Consider the following 17549-nt stretch of genomic DNA (forward strand, 5'->3'; position numbering starts at 1 on the left):
GCAGGGCTGAGCTGCAGCAGTCACCGGGCGGGAAGTGGGAGATGCTCCTGATGGTCTGGCTCCATTTCCCTCTCACCCCCATTTCTCATGAAGAAGGTTGCTCTGTCTCCCACGAGCAGTCCTTCCAGCTCCAAAATGTCCCCTGGCCTGGCTTCAGCTCATTTCACCACTCCAGATGCACAAAGGTTGCTCAAAGTCACTTCACAGGGCTGGGTGCGGAGAATGGGGATGAGGAGATGCCCGATTTGTGCCATGGGGATACCCCTCCTGTGACAGGCAGCACACCTGCTGCAGATAACTGGGAGCCCAGCACTGGAGCCTCCACAGCTCCTGCCAGCAAGCCACAGGTGCCTGGAGCCCCAGGACACAGTTGCTGGGCACGTGGCCCCTCACCATCCTCAGCCCCGAGGCTGAGATGGGGACGCATCCCTTTCTGGGTCATGAGGAGCATCAGCCGGATGAAGGCTCACCTCCACCAGCGTGTTTAGGTCTGGGAGAGGAGTCTTAGTGAGGAATTTGGGTCTTGGCGCCCGTGGCAGTGCCTGTGGTTCCCCTTATGGGATGGATGCCGCAAGTCCACCTCCAGTGGTGTGGGGAGGGGACAAGAGGGAGGGTCACCCTTCAACAGTGGTGTCTGGTCCTGCAGCCTCAGAAGAGAGCTCAGGCTTGGGCAGGGAGTCACCTTCCTGTCATCAGAGGGACATCCCCTTGCACAGTGCCACCAGGTGACCCTACTGTGAGCTGTGGCCCTTGGTGGCCCATTGGCACTTGGCAGCAGTGCTCCCGCACCTTGCTTGGCCACCTCTGCTTGGTCCCTGAAGTTTCTCAGGCGAGGAAGCTGCCTCACCAAAGGAAGAGCAGACCCAGGCTGCCGCAGAGATGGTGCTTCATGCAAATAACCCCGCAAAGCATTTCTAATTGCCTAATCACTCCCTCCAGGGCCAGCAGGGTTTCTCACCCAAAGCATCGGCCTGGCTCTGTTCAGCCAGGGGGTTCAGCTGCTGTAGTTACTTGGGAACAGCAATCCCACACGAAAGAGTTCATTTCCAAAGCAGAGCCCTTCCTGTGCAGTAAATCCACTTGTGGGCAGGTGAACAAGACCATCTACAGAGAAGTGCCTTGGACCAGCAATGCTGGCCAGCTCTTGCACGCAGGCAAAGCCTTGAAGACACTCAAGTAAATTAAATCATCCCAACTACACTCACATCACTCCCTGCCTGGTTTTGCGTGGTGTGGAAACATCTATCCCAAGTGACACGTGGTATTTCTGCAGCCCCAGTGAGCTGAAGTGACGGTTGTCTGGGGCCATAATGAGAAGCTCAGGGAGCTCCTCTAGACCAGCAGGCTCCGTTGCCTGCCCCTGGTCCTCCCTGACTTCAGTGATCACAGGTCAGAACAAAGACAGATTCCCTCCCCCCCTCCTTCCCTCCCTCCCTCCTTGCTTGGGAAGACGGACTTGTTTCTCATCCCTGCAGTAGGCGGCTGCAGAGGGGATTCCCATGAGCGCCAGTGGGTGCCTGCCACTACATGAGAGTGCCCAGAGGGAGGAGAGGTCTGGTTATTACGGCATGCAGAAGATGGGGGCAGGCAGGACTGTGAATGGAGCAGGTGCTGCTGGATGTGCCTTGCTCCATGTGACCCCAAGCCTCCTTCTACTGAGGTCAGTAGCAAAAAATCAAGTTAATGGCAGTGGTGTGGAATTTGGTCCTAATGTAACTCCCTGCCTCCCTCTCCATCTTCCTTCCCACCCCTTTTTCTGCTATTCCAGCCCCACGTTCCTCAGGAATCACCCATCCAGCAGCAGACCCATCCTGGCACAAAGGCAGCCTTGCAAATGGCACAGCAGCCCCTGCCACGCTCTGTCCTCACCAGCCGCATCTCCTCTGCCTCCTCCCAATGGTACGGCCATGGCAGTTGTGGGCAGTTCAGCGTAAGTCGGCGTGATCCGCTTTGGCTTCCTCCAGTGCTTACAGGCATAACTTAGGACTCGGCACAACCGGGGAAGTGGAAAAGGGCAGTTATCTTAGAAGGCTGATCTTGCTCAAGGCAAAACCTGGTCCTCAGACAGCTCATATCTGTGCAAGGCTTTGCCTGCCCTGGGGATGGGCTCTGGGCATCTGCAGGGAGCAGCTGGAGCGCTCCAGCCCTGTTCCTCCTGCTCTCAGGCTCTCTCCTCTCCAGTAGAGTTCTGGGTGGTTTTGGTGGTGACCAGGGCTGCAGCCCCCAGCTCGGTGGCGGGCAGTGGGAAGCCGTGGTTGCACTCCTCGTGCCGGGGGTACACAGCAGAGAGCAGGACGATGTCACCGTCAGCATCACCCTGGCAGCATGGCCTCCGTTTCGCCCCTGCTTTCCCGGGCAGCCCCAGCATCTTCAGGCCTCCATTGAGATGTGGGCACAGAGCTCGGGCTGGGGCCAGAGTGGCATCTCCCTCCAGCATGGCGGGGTCCTGGCAGCCCAGGCTGGGCAGGGGGCTGGTGGCATCCATGTTTGCTGGGAGGAGGCAAGAAAAGGGGGTTACTGGACTCACAAAGTGGGGCCAGGCAGGTCCCAGGGAGAGGGTCCAGTCCCTGGGGACACACAGGGGGCAAGATGGAGCTGGAGCAGGAGGAGCCTGCAAGGTCCCCAATGCTCTCCTGCTGCAGAGCTCCTCCTGCTTACAACTGATGGGCTTTTTCTCCCCTAAAAAACCATAGGGAAAGGCAAAAGTTTGCACTTGCACTTCGAGCCCTCTCGCTAAACCCTGCTGGTGGCAGATCAGCCCGGCCCTTGGTGGCTCACCCTCCCCGACCGCCTCCCACTTAAAAATAGACTTGTTTACATGCTTTGAACACAGGCGCATGCTGCTGGCCCCAAGCCTCCCATGCCTTTCCACGCATCCAGTGCCATAGTGGTGGGCTTGCTGGGGTGCAGCCCAGGGGAATGGGAGGACAGGGACCAGGGCTTGTGGCAGGGGAGTAGCCGAGGGGTGCCTCCGATGCTGTCCCATCATGGCCGGACCTCTCTTGCCACAGGATTTCTCCCTCCTCTTTCATTCTTGGTATTTTTCCCAGGCGTGTGCGCATCACAGGCTGTCGCAGCAACACTCGGTTTAGCGGAAAGGCCCCAGGTAATGTCCCCCACCAGTCTGAGTCAGCCAGCCTGCACCACTGGCAGCATGCAAGCAAGCCAGGGCACGAGGACTGGCTGCCCCCAGCTCCGCTGCCTGCCAGAGGTACCCACCCAGGCAGTGGGGCAGTGGTGGGTGCCAGCATGCCCCAGGACAGCCCCTCATGGGGTCCCAGGGAACCATATCCCCTTCCTGGGGACGGGAAGGCATGAAGCCAGGGCGAGACCGTTTCCGAGAAGTGGCCAGGGTTGAGTCAGCGCTGGGGTGCAGGTCCTCGGGGGAGGAGATGGCTGCCTGGATGCTCCAACAGGATGAGCCATCGTGGGGCACCTTGGCCTCACTCCCCTGGAAATACTCTACCAGGAAAGGCTCAGCCCCATCCCTTGCCCCCCAGCCCTATTTTTGATGCCTTTGGGGATGACCCTGTGCAGTGCTCCGGTGTCCTCCCAGTGGAGCTGGCCCTGACACTGTTGGGGTCTTTGGGACACGCGTTGGAGGGCACTGGGCATTCCAAGTGGGAATGACAAGCTGGGCAGTCAGCACGGGACCCCCATTGGCAGCGCTGTGGGGAGAGGCTCCCTCCATAGCCATCCCTGGATGTCCACCGCTGCCCCTGCATCCCCCCGCTCCATCCACAGCCCTCCAGCTACCAGGGAGAGGGAGACGCTCCTCACCACCGCTCTGTACATGTCCCCCATGGAGAGGGATGGTGCCAGCAGGTGCTTTAAGCAAGTGAAGGCACGGGGAGACCTGGCAAAGGGAGGCATGGTTCAGCAAGGTCACGCTGGCAGTCAGGTGCAGGTGTGGGCTCCCACCTGCATGCGGGACACCGTCACTCAGGGGGTGGCTCGGCTGCCCCGAAATGCCCCGGGATGCCCATGGAGCCCATGCTGAGGTGGGGGAGCCGGGCTCGACAGGGATGCGCCTCAGGGGAGCTGGCGGTGAGTGACCCCAGCTGCTGGGGGCTCCTCAGGATGCTGTGACAGGGAGAGCAAGAGGTCCCCTACCTTCGGCCTCCTCGTCCGCTGCCTTCCTCTTCCTCCTCTGCTTCCCCACCTTGCAGGCCAGGAAGCCCCAGAGGGCGGCCAGGACCAGGATGAGCCCCACCGCTGCTGGGACGCCAAAGATCAGGAGGGTGCTGGGCAGGTCTGCCGAGGGGATGGTGGGTGCCAGGGCGGAGGTGGGGGCTGCTCGGCCGGGCTCTGCTGTGGGGCGAGATGCCGGCAGCGTCAGGAGGGGGAGAGCTGGCGAGGGAAGGAGCGCGGCAGCGTTACCCACCCAGCCGGCCAGCCTCAGAGCCGTGGCGGCGGGGAAGGAGAGTGGCTCTTCACCGCTACCCACCCACCACCCGCAACAAACCGTCCCCCTGCCTGACGGGACCCTCGTCCCACCTGCTCTCGTCGCTGGCTGGTGGGAGATGAAGCCATCCTGCTCTTCCCATGGTCACCCCTGGGCCAGGCTGTGACCCCCCCCCCCCCCCGCCGGGCTGGATCATCCCTCTTCTCCCTGCACTGCATTCCCCTCGCTGGAACTGGCTGCCCTCTTCCTCTCTCCTCTTCCTCCAGGTGAAGCCAGCGCTCCATCCTCCATTGCCACCTCCACTGCCATCCGCAGGAGAAGGTCCCCTCCGCCTGCCCACGCCTGGGGTGCCCCCAGACCCCTTGGCCCACCACTGCCCAGCCCCGGGGAGCTCGGTCCCCAGCCACCCTCGCCCCCTTACTTGTGTTGTCCCTGAACAAGTCGGAGCACTTGACGCAGGACCTGGTCAGGAGGTCGAAGCACTGGGAGGAGAGGCAGGAGGAAGCACCGGTGGCTTTTCCTGATGAGGACATGGCAGGGTCGGAGCGAGAGCCCCACTCCCGCATGGCGCGGCGGCGAAGGGGCCGCCCGAGTGTGAAATCGCAGAGCCTTGGGGCCCGTGGCAGAGGGAGATACAGTCTGTCAAGCTGCGTCGTCTCCCTTGGGGCTTGCGATCACTGTGCTTGTCCTGGGGCGGATCTTCACCGGGGAGGAGGAGAGCAAATGCCCAAGCCCTACCCCTGCCTGCCCGTGCAACGCACCCTCAAACTACCCCTCTGCTCCAAAATACGCTTCCGAAATCCCCACAGCCCCTGGCGTGCCCCAGCCGCACAGCATCCTGTGCCCGGTGGCATGGACCCCAGCCCGATGGTGTCACCTCCTCAGCCTTTACCCTTCCCCAGCCCACCACCCCCAACCCGGGCATGTCCCCAACCCACACCCTTCCTCGCTGGCTGGCGAAAAGCCCCCTCAGCATCCTCCAGTGCCTACAGCAGGCTTTCCTGTGCCCAGATCTTTACAAGACCCCATCCCAGGGCCACAGATCTGACTTGGATGGAAAATCCAGAAAAGGACCGGAGGAGAAAAGAGTGCAGGGGTGCTGAGGTTTCCCCTTTGAAAAGTTCCCACTGCCCGCAGGACACAGCCTGTTAGCGACTGCTGCGCATGCAGGCCAACTGTTACATGTTCTCCACCTCTCCTAATGATGGTGCTTGCCACCATCTTGCTCCCTCTATCTCCCCCATCCCAGACCCAGACCTGTGGCAAGGACCCTCCCAGCCCCTTAGCACCATGTCTCATTCTCCGGGGTTCAGAGCTGGCTCTGCTCAGTAACTGCCCAGGGCATGGGCAAAGCAGGTCACACCAAGCAAGTCTGGTCCCCATACCCTTGGAAGGGACTAAATAAACCCTTAATGGTCCTAGGTGTTCCTGATCAGGAGCAGGAGAAACGTCCTGCCACTGGTACATGTCACTCCAGCTGCACTTCTGACCTACCAGCAGCATCCCCAGAGGGTGGCTTGCACCAGGGCAGCACCGAAGCGGCCTCAGCACCGTCTCAGCTCTCCCTGCTGGGTGCCACGGGGCTCTGGGCAAGTGAAAGTCCCGACCAAAACCGGTCGCTGCCCGCCGGTTCCACGCCTGATGCGATTTCACTTCCCTCTCCAGCCGGTGTGCCCAGCCGCTTGCTCCCTTGCCCCTCACACACGTGCACACGCGCCTGGCTGCCAGGGAGCGCTCTGCCCAGCTGCACTGTGCCAGCGCCGATGGCCATGCCAAGCCCAGGGGGCTGCGGGCTCCTCCGAGGAGCTGTGAGAACCCAACTGCCATCCCTGCGCCTGTGACTCAGTTATCCCCCCTCCGTGTTAGTCAAAGTAAAACTCCCCAACCGAGCAGGGACACGCCAAGCACTTCCCTCTCCCAGCACGGCCCTGAGCTCTGAAGCCAGGAGCAGCACAGCTAGCTCGGCACCCTCCGCCTCGATGCTCACGCTGAACGGGCTGCACTCGCCCCTGCGCAGGTACCTGCCGGGGGAGGGCATCTCTCCATATCCCACCTCACCCAGCTCCCTGCCTCTCATGTGCCACGGGCAAGGATCAGGGCTGTGGTGCAAGCATGGGAGCAGGAGGGGGACGCGTTCAGTGGCAGGGTGCACCGGGAGCATCCTGGGGGGGGGTGTCAGAAAGCCACAGCAGGGAGGGCTGAGGGGTCAGGAGAAAAGCTCAGGCTTGCTCCAGGCCACATTTGAGCTCCACAGTGGAGAGCCTCAGGGAGGAAAGGACACCTGGAGTGCTTGCTGTCCCTGCCAGCCAGCTCACAGAAGTGTAAGGGTAGGGACTAGGGAGCAGAAAACATCTTGGCTTGTACCCTAGTGGGACTAGAGCTGTGGACGGAGGCAGAGGATCCCCACAAAACCAGCCAGTGCTCTGTTAGGACACCTTCCCCTGAAACAGCTCCCTGCTCCAAAAGCTTTGCTGTTCCTCTTGCCCCAGGGTGTTTCCACCTGCTGGTCTCCTTTTCCCAAAGGGGGATGCTCCTCCGTCATCCCCCTCTTGCCCTCCCCCCACTGAAATCCCCCCACTGTGCTTCCCCCATGTCAGTCACCTCTTGGCAACCCCCAAGCCCTATTGCCGTGGGTCCCGCTGTAGCACTGTCACCCTGCCCCTCTTCCTCCCCTCTCCCCTCCCTGCTTGGCTTCATGTAGGAGGAGGGAAATGGGTCCTGGCATCTGCTGTACCACACTTACAGATTAACTCTGTCACCCCCTCCAGTCAAATATATGCACCACAGAAAGCCCAAACCGAGGTACCTACACGTTGCTTTTGATGTGGGGGGTGAGGTTTACATAGAGCTCAGGAGCTGATGGCTCCCACTTCGTTCGGTACCTGGAGTGAAAACTTGAAGCTGCGAATGCACGGCAGGGAGCCCAGGGACAGCAGCCGCGATGTCCTCCTGTGAATAAAGTGCTCCCGCATCCTATCATGCGGAAGGATGTTGCAGCTTCATCGCTGCGATTGACCTTACCCCATTCCCTCCCACTTTCTAGGTCCTCTTTATCCCCCTCTACAGCACTTTCATGCTCCCTTCCCAGTCCGTCTGCTTCCTCCTGGGCCAAGAAAATGAAGTCTGAATTCACACATGATAACGCTTACTCATGGAGAAAATCACCGCTGACTTCCCCAGCGGCACTCACACGTGTGCCTGCTCACCAGTGTGGCCCAGGCTGCCCAGTCAGCTCCGGGCATCATCCGTCCCCCTCTTCATCTTCCCCATCTTTGCCTCCCCTGCCCTTTATAACAGCTGTTGATTGGTTTTGGAACAGCAAAAGTTAAAGCTTGTTGGGTAGCTTGAACTGTTTGCATCTAAGAGCTGAATACACTTGATAATAGCACAAATGCATAATTAAAGAGCAGAAAAAATGACTCACTGGATAAGGAAATGTGCTTTTCTTATCTCCTCTGCAGAGAAATGAAAGCCCCAGGAGCCTGGGACTCCGGCTAAGTAAGTGCTTTTATTAAACAAATAAACCAGCAAAGATATCAAAGAGCTATTTAAAAATTATGTCCTAATCCTGGAGTCGGGGAGCTCGATTTCCAGTGCTGTTTGCTCCAACCCTGCACTAGGAGGGCTGAGCTTTGGCTGAGGTCAGCTGCTGGGATCCCTGTGGTGGATGGGGCAGCACCAGTGACCTGGGAGCACGGAGGGACGGCTGCATCCTGCGAGCACTCATGCACACATGAGCGACTGGACTCATGCGAGTGGTTCCTCTGGTGTCAGGGGTGGGTAAAGTGACTCACGCACACGCTTGTAGAACCGCCCGTAGCAGAAAATATCCACCGAAAGTTCACCTTGTGCTCGTGCACACCGGAAACCCAAAGGCTTGTCGATCAGAGAAGCCACGAGGTGTTTATTGAGCAGACCCAGTTACCACAGGACAAACCTCTGACAGGGTGCACCCAACGCCCCAGGAACGCCTCAACACAGCCCGATGTCTACCCCGCGTCCAGATGGTGCCAATGGAAGACTTCGGCTGGAGCCAACCCCCAAAGTGCATTCGGCACCTCACCCCTGCACCCCTTCCCAACACCCCTGTGGTGGCTAGTGGGAAGCATCCCCTCCTGAAAGGTCCCACTATGGCTCTGAGGAGCCAGTTTCGCAGGGTTCTAGCACAAACCTCCTCCTCGGGATACACTGGGATGCCCCAGCACTGCCCAGCCCCACTTTGCTCTCCCTTCTCAAAGCCAGCCAGGCTCAGGGACAAAATCTGGGAAGATTTTAGGAATAATGTGGGAAACGGAAGGCCTAAAGAGATTCACCATCACCCTAAAACCTAGACCCCTCCATAGGCACTCTGGTCCTTACCGAGGGTTTTTGTGGCTCTGCTCAACCACCTGCACGGGGAGTCTGGTGTGGGGCAGTGCCTTGGTGGCACCAGCGCCTTGGTGGCACCAGCTCTGCTGAACGTCATTTGTCTTCTCCCTCTTTGTTTACAGGTCCCTGGAGCTGTGCTTGTCCATGAAGCTAAGGAAGAATGAACGGGTGTCCTCAGCTCCCTCTGCAAGGGGACTTGGACCCCTCCAGGGGTGATACTGGGCACCCAAATTAGGCTTCTACTGTGGGCTGCCCTTTGAAGACCCCTCCAGGGTTACAGAGCGGTGGGTTGGCACTGCCTAGGCTCAAGCTCCCTCTGCCCATTCTCCCTCCCTGCTCCGGAGAGCCTTCCACAGTGGCACTGAGGACATGGAGGAAGCCCCCCTCCCTGATCCAGCCCTGGGGGAGCCGAGCCCTCGACCTCCCCTGCCAGGAGCGGGCGGTGGCAGGGGGAGCAAGGGGTGTTTCCAGCCCGTCTGCTGGCTGCTCTTGCCGTTCTGCGGTGTGCGGTGGGACTCTCTTAGCAAGGCTTGGGTCCCTGGACACTGCCCAAGCTCTTGCAAGCCACCCCCATGTCGTGAGCAACACACCATTAGCTGAGCCCAGCTCTTCTGACGGGATGTCCCCGTGAGCAAGTGGTGCGCCTGCTCTGCCTGCAGCAGGGACGCTGCCCCCATCCTCATCCTGAAGATGGGTAGGATCTCGCCCTGTCCCCCTCGGGTGACTCGGTGGGAGGCCAAGTGCCCCCCCCAGCTTCGCCTCTGACTGGTTATAGGGAGCATTCACATGCCCTGGCAGGGATGGGCAGCACCTCCAACACCGAAACAGAAACCAATGGCCAAGGGTGATGCACTGACACATTGCAAACCTCCGAGCAGGTGGGTTCAGCTGGTTCAGGCATGCGTACGCCGAGACACAAACCTCCTTGGCCCACCAGACCGAGAGCAGAAACCTCCCCAGCACTCGCAGTGGGGAGCCCCACTGCTGCGCTCTCAGGGTGCGGAGGTGTCCAGCAGACGACTCCAGAGCCAAAATCAAAGCCTGCTGAAGGCAAGGGGCTGTCTCCCGTTGACTCCCCGCCCTTTGCGGCTCGCTCTGGCAGCAGGGGACAGGAAACCACTTCGGTCAGCCTGGAAGTCAAAACTAAACTAAGCAGCTCTGACTGCATTTTGCATAGCGCTTCGTTATAATGAACTGCTTGCAGGAGAGCTGCAGCTCCAGCTCATGCATGGGAATGGTTCGGTGAATATATTTGAACAAGAAGGCAACCTGAGGAAATGGGAAGGTGCTTGCAAGCAACTCCAACACAGAAGAAATTATCTTAATGAGGCACCCATTTGCCACAGTTTACTCTGCTGCCTGCCATACGACCAACCCCCTTGCCCATACACAAATAACACCCCACTGCCCCCCACAACTGCAGCCCAGCCCCAGCACAGCCTCTCCACAGCCATGCTCCTCAGTCATGCTCCTCAACATTGGTCACGCAAGCCATCCAAATGGAGATGCTCAAAACCAGCAGTGTACCTGGATAACTTAAAGCACAGCTCAAACAGGGAACAGAACGCACACACACACCCCCCAACTCCTATGACACCCGCAGATTGCAACAGCCTAAGCAGGAGTAAGGGTACAGGAGCCTGTGTGGTTTCCAGTACTAACCACTGCTCCAGAAACGGCTCCCTGAGGTGGCTTTTGCGGCCAAATTGTTTTCCTTGCTAGTAGGGAGGATGCTGCCCTGCAGCCTCCCACCACCCTGGGCAGGGCTGGTAGGTGCAAGGTCAGCCTCCCCCACCCCCACGGAGCTCCAACTTTTCCATTTGTCACCGCTGGACAATGCCCCACGAGTGGCTGAGCCAAGGGAGTATGGGGATTTTTGACTGTAGGCTGCTTGGCCAGTCAGATGCCAAACTCAAGCTGGTGTCAGCCCTGGAGCACTGAGAGAGACTGCAGTACTGGAGGAGGAATGAGTGGCACGTGTTTGGACATGAGCAAAGCCCCAGTCCGGGATGAGAAGCAAGGAAGCACGTTTCTGCTGAGCCGAAGCGGGCCCCCGCAGCCGGCCAGCTGCCTCCGGCAGAGAGCTTATCACCGCCGCGCTGTCGGCTGTGAGGCTCCAGCTGACAGCCTCCCCTCTCCTCCCTCTCCAGCCGAAGCACCTCCGAGCCAACAGTGTTTCATTAGTCTGCGGTGGTATTGCTGCACTTACCAGTCCCTTCACACCGTTCACTGGCTTCTCAGGGACCTTTAAGTACCGGCTTGGTGTAAAAAGGCCGGAGTGATTTAATTTGCAGGGGCTTGAATGCAGACTCATGTTATGTGTTTCAAAGGCCACATTAAGGATGCGATGTAGGAGAGAGCTGACAGGCAGATTTGGCCTGTACCCCACCTCTCCTGGCCGGTATCTGGACACGATGCCTTGGCCACCCTGCCAAAGCCCGGAGAAGCAACAGGGGAGCAATGCATTGGTTGGGAAAGGAGAGGAAGGGGAGAATGATGGGCTGCTGTGGATGCAGAGCTGGGGAGGTGGAGAGGGACTGCCAGCAGCCCTGTCCCATGCTCACACACACCCCTCCACACCCTGTTTTCCAAGGGACCTGTGGGCAAAGCCCATCGCTTCCCTTTGAAAGGGATGGTCCTCCCCACAGCTCGCAGGGTGTCCCCCTGTAACAGTCCCACCAAATTCTGAGCCTTTAGGGCCTTAAAGGCTCTGGCTGGAAGAAGGATGAGTTGCGCCAGCACAGACTGCCACAGGAAGGGAGATGCTGGGGTGGGGGGGTGAATGGTACTGCCAAGGCAGGCAGACGTAATCCTCCCTCCAAGATCCCTTTCCCCATTTCCCATCTTGGTAAGAGCACCCATACGGGAGGTCCTGCCCTCTGCCACAGTCCATGGGGGAGGCTGCCCATCCGCAGGGAACGTCTCCTGGCCAGCACAGCTCCCTGGCTCACACGTGCCTTCCCCTTCTACACTGCAGCCACAGCACCGCAGAGGGCTAGACCACCAGAGGATGCAGGCAGGCTTCAGAGGGACCATGCAGCAACGTAGCATCTCCCATCACCCAACCTAAAAATGCACATTAGAGGCTGAGGGCAGATACAGCTTTATACCCCCTAATAATCTTGTCTCTAAGCTAGATAACTAGGACTGTAAATCCCTGGTGATAATCACAGCCACCATGCCTGCAAGCTCTCCCCCGGACCATTCATTTGGCTTGATGATGCTTTAAAGAGACATCTAATGAGGATAATCTGATTCAAATCCCCTCTGCTTTTGGGCAGCAGAGCAATTCAGTGCCCCTCAAACTCCTTCTTCCTCCATGACTGTCTTTATTTCCCCTTCTCATATGAATCACTCCGGGGTTTCCTTTGCTTTTTTGCATTACTATTTCGATTCTTTGATATGACCACTACAATCAAGACTCACTCCCTTTAGAACCTAATTAGCATGAAATCAGACTCACTTTTTACTCATAGCCTCATAATAGGATGCCGGCCTGTGCTTCAGCTCTCACTTCGGGTGCAGGGAACATTGCAGCCTGCTTAAAAAATTCCCTCTTTACCTGATTCAATCAGAACCACTTACGCGAGATCCACACACATTTCAAGCCTGGCAAGAGAGTCAAGCTTTGGGAAGGGGGGAAGGTCTCAATCACACTCAGCTTTCGGCGCAGAGCAGATGGCGAACATACTGACTATATAATTTATAGGACACCATCACTACATATTAGTCCCATGCAGTGGCTGAGCTCAGCCAAACCACAGCTCATGCACACACAGAGGGGACTCACGCAGGTGATGCTCCACGTGTAACCTGGGCAAGAGGGAAGAGCCAGGTTTTGGAGAAAGCACACGCTTCATGTTTCATCTCCTTCATAACACAGGGCAGAGGATGCAGTGCAGCAGCCCTCACCCCGGAGGGGCTTTCTCTTCCCTGCAGGCCGGGCAAACACTTCCCAGCCCGCAAACTTGTGTTCAAACTAGGTCAGTATTATGCAACATCTGCGCACAAGCAGCTCCCCTTCCCTTCCCCAGGAGCAGCTCGCACAGCAGCACGATGGATGCCAGGGCAGCCCAAGGCCAGGTATAGGGGTTTGTTTGCACTTCTTCAGGGCTGTCGTGCTAGCAGAGCCTGGTGTGCAGCTCGCTGGGGGTCATGGAGCCTGAGAGGGACACGCACCACCACCGCAGCTCTATTTCCACAGTACCCAGGCCTCTCTGCCCCTGCCTCTCACCCGGACACACGCACCTGCTGCTCAGCACAGTCAAGCAGAGATGCCAGGGAGGCGTTAAAGACCTGTAGGTGAGAGAAGGAGGGAGAATTGTTCAGGATGGCCAAGTTGGGTTATAACGAAGGAGCAACAGGACAGAAAACATCAAAAGGGAACACCCACCAGGTAGTAAAAACACTCCCTGCAGAACAAGATGAAGGTAGCTCCAGCCCTGTCTCTAAGGTCGCAGACCTTTCAGCCCTCTGCATGGCTGAAAAGGAGCCCTGGAGACAAGTATGCAAGACTGAGCCTTTACAGGTGCCCGGTGTGCAGGCACAGAGCAACACTGCTATTCCAGGGCTTCCCCAGCTCCAATGCCTTTGATTCTCTGCTGCTCGGAGTAACAGCACAATGCACTGAGTCACCTCTCAGTCCCACGGGCAAATGAGGATTAATTAGTTGATGCTGGCAAATTGCTTCGAAGAGAGGTGCTTCACTGCAGCACAAGCCACAGGTTGTTACATACTGAGCTATGTCAAATGCAGCCCTGGCTTCACATCTGTCATCTCTGGAAGAGCAAGAAAAGGAAACAGCAAAGGGGGGGTGGAAATGAACGTTCACATTGGGGTGATGCCAACTCTGCCGCCAAACCTAGGAAAGCAGCCAGCAAAGAGGCTCAGGAGAGCTTTGAGCTGACCAGTGCAGACAGCGATAGTGCCTCAAGGACTGCCAACCCTCAGCAAACGCCCAAGGTATTTCACCAACCCAAGCACTGCAGTGACATAGCCAGCAGGGCAGGAGCAAGGCAGGCCCGGCTGCAGCACAGCACCGTCACCCCGTCACTGCAGGGTGGGCACACGGTGGGACAGGAGCGCTTCCATGGGAGGACAGGAAAGGAAAATACTCCATGCTGCTAGAAAATGGGTGAAGCCTCCTTAGCTTGTTTAGGGCCAGCTGGGCTTTTCAGGTCTTTCCAAGTGCTCACCAACATGCCTCTGCCTCGCTCCTGCATGGGGACCACTCTAGAGTACGGGCGCTTCAGCTGGCCCTGGCACAGCTGGTTGTAGGGCAGAGAGGGTGGCAGGACCCAGAGGATGGAGCAGCTCCTGCACACCAGGGCCAGGTTTCCCAAGGGGAGGTGGCTTCTCTCTTTGTTTTTGTCCTCACCCCACCTCGGTGCTCCTTCCCGTGACGCGCAGAGCCCCCGGGGCTCTCGCACCCAGCCCGCAGCTGCACCTGGGCCGGTGGTGGGGAAGCAGCCTGCGCGTATGTAAAACACAGGCTCTCTTTCACACACCGCTGACTTCCCTCGGTGAAGGAGGCGGGGGACAGGCACGGCGCCTTTCCTGGCTCCTCGCAGAACGCCCCACCACACGGCGAGCTCGAGGGGGAACGAGGGATGTCGGCATCACGGCACGTGTCAGCTCCTGCAGAAGGAGCCTGTGGCAAGGGAAACGTGGCCCAGCACGGGCCAGGAGCCCACGCTACTCAGCTGCCAAGGAGTCTGAGCAAGTCACATCACTCCCGAGTCCCCTGCACCCAACCTCTCCTGCGCACTGGTTCTTCACAGCCAAGACAGCCCCTCCTGCGCAGAGGCGACCCGAGGGGATGCCATCCTGCCTAGCATCGCTGCGCCGTATTAATATTTAACGGTGAGGAAGAGATCCAGAGACTTTGATTTCTCCCACAGGCCAACTCAAGGATAATTGAACTGTGCGGGGAATTTCAGCATTTCAGAGGGTGGTTTTGTTCCAGTTCACAACAAACCCCAACCATGCCACAATGCCTTATGAGAAGAATCGCAGCCGTTTCAGGCAGCCTCTCTGCCTGCAGCAGTCAGGCAGGTAAGCAGCACAAAACACAGCCAATCTCAGCAGGTTGCCTGGCAAGCACGTCCCAGCAAACCCTCCTCCCCCAGAACTTAGGTAAAAAAAAAAATCAAACTCTGCTAATTAGGAAAAAATGGTTTCTTCCAAGTGTTTCCACCCAATTCCAGATTTGTGACCCCAAAGCAATGTTAATTCACCCTCACCACACCCCTCCAGCGGATGCAGCTCCTGCTGTAGAGGCAGAGCAAGTGAGGCACAGTGCATTTTAAGACACGTGCCCAGGGTAATGCAAGAAATCAGCCACAGAGGCGAAACAAGTCCAGCATTTCTGGCTCCCAGCTCTGGGCTGTGCCAGCTATTGCTTTCTCTTGCATATAAATCACTTTTCCCCACCAGTGAAGGACAGCTGGCCACTGAATGGAAAGTGGCAGTTATTCAGCAGCCCACAGCAACATTGCACACCAGCTTTTTGGGTGGGACATGGAGAACACTCAGTGTGCAGAGGAGACTGCCAGGGGATCTGGGCCAGCTGAATGGAGACAGAGCAGCTGGAATCTGGCCAGAGCAAAGCCCAGTGCTCCTGCAAAATCAAGACAAGTTAAAAACCCCACAGGATAAAGTGTCTCCCTTGCTTTTGCCAGCAGAGCAGGTACCTCTTCCACAGCTCTGCAGGTCAGCAGAGCAGGAATCCCTTCTTGTCCACCACTGCTGTGGACAGTGGTCATGATGAGAGCTACCAAGCAGCTCTTACAGTGTGACCACAGCTGCTGAGTGCCACCGCTGACCTAACCCGGCCAGCCCCTTCAAACTACAGGTCTTGGCAAGCAGACATTCAGTTTTAACCAGTCTCCAAAGCAAATATTAGAGGTGGCCTTGATTCTAAACCTCTACCACCAGTTTCAAGGTTTGGAGGGACAGATAAATCCCCAGGGCTGGATTTATCTCTGATCTTTGTTCCAGGACAGAGAGATCTTTTACTAGAGCCATATCAGCACAAAGACTTTTTCTCCTGTTAGTACAGACTGAGCATATCAAGTCTTATCACGCTTAAAAGTTGGTCTAATTTAACTGCTGGTGTGGCGAAGCCAGCAAAAGACCCCTTCCCTTAGAAAACCTGGGCCAGCAGAGAGCTATAATCCCAACAAGTAATGCCAACCAAGATGATTTGTGCTGAAATCTCTCACGGAGCACCTCTGTGAGCAGCTCGGCTAGCAGGCTGAGGACACAAAATCTTCAAGTGACGGGACTGAAGGCAAAATCCTGTGGGTCAACCTGCCATAGCTGAAGAGACCTTATTACAGCCTCATTCAGTTCCACCCAAAGAAAAGCACTGCATGACCAAAGCTTACACCACTGCAACTGGTGCAAGGTCTTCTATGCCAATTAAACTGCTTTTACACTAATTTTGCTGACAAACAAAAACACATCCACAAACTGAAACAGTCAAACCAGCAATGCTCATGGGTACTTTTACCACAGAGAGGGGGATTTCTCTTTGTAAATCTCCACAGGGGTAGGGAACTGAGGCAACAGAGAGAGGAAGAGAAAGCAAGTAACTCCAAAATATTTGCTAGTTTAGATTTCAGCCAGCTTGGCAAGCTGTTTTGCGATGTTTAAACACAACAGAACCTGAGTCACTAGCCTTAATTCAGCTTCAGGCCTTCCCTGCCTCTGATCCCAATCCAAGTACTACTTTCACAAGACTTCATCAAACATTAGCCCTGGCTGCTCCATCCAGATGAAAGATACCCTCAGCTGCCTTGTCTTCTCTGGTAGGGGCTGTTATGGCCTGTCTAAACTAATAGCTGACAGTTCCTAGAGGTATTTACACAGTTGAAGCTGTAGCTTTAGATGTGTCCCAAATACTTTTGGTTGTAAAACGTGATGGACCTGAGACACAGTGTCATATTCTTAGATACGCTCTACTTCCCCTGCCAGTTCTAGTAAAGACTTTTTCCCAAGAGTAAAAAAAATATTTGCCCCAAGGTGAAGCAAGATGCTGCTCTTAAGGAACGAGATTTTATTTTGTACCAGCTGGGATTCAGCCACCTGTAGGAAGTACAAAGAGCATCTTTCTTCTTTGAAAGTAGTAGAAGGAAAGAAATACTGCATCTGAAACACAGCAGTGGAAAAAAAAAAAAAAAACAGTTTGAAAGTACAGGAATGGACAATAGCATGTGTCGGTTGCTACAAAGTATTCTGGGTGAACCAAAGAAAGTTTCATTTAAGAAAGCACAGTGAAATTACTCAAGGCTGAAGGGATTCTACCCAAATCCAATAGTTATTAGAAGCAACTGGAGAGCAACCTAGGAGATGGAAGAGCCTCCTTACCTTACAGCAGTTGTGGAGGACACGAAAGACTGGCTCACTTCATGCCGCAGCCCTTCCTTCCCTCCCCCAGACTGCACCTGCACATCAAGAGCAAATCGAAACCAGTCTATTCTAAACCATGGTCTCATTTATTTTGAGGGACCCAAAGTGAGAGCAAGACTGAGACAGCATAACCAACAGAGAAACTTGTTTCTCAGCATGATTGCCCCTCTCTGGTGGCAAAGTCCTGGCTAGTACCTTCAGGATCACAAAGCTAGCTGAAAAGTAGGGCATTCCCATTAAGCTTCCAATCCTTCTTACATGGCCACGAGCTTGCACATGTCTTTCTCCTTTGGGTTTTAGCCAGAGTCCAGCCCTTTTGGGCACTGTGACACAACTGAATGGTTTAGCTCCTTTTGTTCCAGCT

General features: G+C 56.5%; 1 protein-coding gene across 2 annotated transcripts; it reads right to left on the minus strand.

Moving 5' to 3' along the window:
• Nucleotides 1–1431: 1431 nt before the first annotated feature.
• TNFRSF13C (TNF receptor superfamily member 13C) lies at nucleotides 1432–5292 on the minus strand. 2 transcript variants are annotated; one of them, XM_049821827.1, is made up of 3 exons: nucleotides 4827–5292; nucleotides 4114–4311; nucleotides 1432–2490 (listed from the first exon to the last, which is right to left on the minus strand). In XM_049821827.1, the coding sequence occupies exons 1-3, from the start codon at nucleotides 4969–4971 to the stop codon at nucleotides 2162–2164; spliced, it is 672 nt and encodes a 223-aa protein (XP_049677784.1). In that variant the 5' UTR covers nucleotides 4972–5292; the 3' UTR covers nucleotides 1432–2161. The 2 variants fall into 2 exon arrangements, with proteins under 2 accessions (XP_049677784.1, XP_049677783.1); XM_049821826.1 differs by having other exon boundaries at nucleotides 4114–4350.
• Nucleotides 5293–17549: the final 12257 nt, after the last annotated feature.

The sequence above is a fragment of the Accipiter gentilis genome, chromosome 18 (assembly GCF_929443795.1).
Source record: "Accipiter gentilis chromosome 18, bAccGen1.1, whole genome shotgun sequence".
NCBI classification, from domain to species: Eukaryota; Metazoa; Chordata; class Aves; order Accipitriformes; family Accipitridae; genus Astur; species Astur gentilis.

Coding starts and splice junctions, on each gene's coding strand:
- TNFRSF13C (XM_049821826.1), bottom strand. CDS start 4,971: ATGCGGGAGTGGGGCTCTCGCTCCGACCCTGCCATGTCCTCATCAGGA. Junction 4,351..4,826: donor CTTGTTCAGGGACAACACAA/GTAAGGGGGCGA, acceptor TTCCCTCGCCAG/CTCTCCCCCTCCTGACGCTG. Junction 2,491..4,113: donor AGCGGACGAGGAGGCCGAAG/GTAGGGGACCTC, acceptor GCCTCCTCCCAG/CAAACATGGATGCCACCAGC.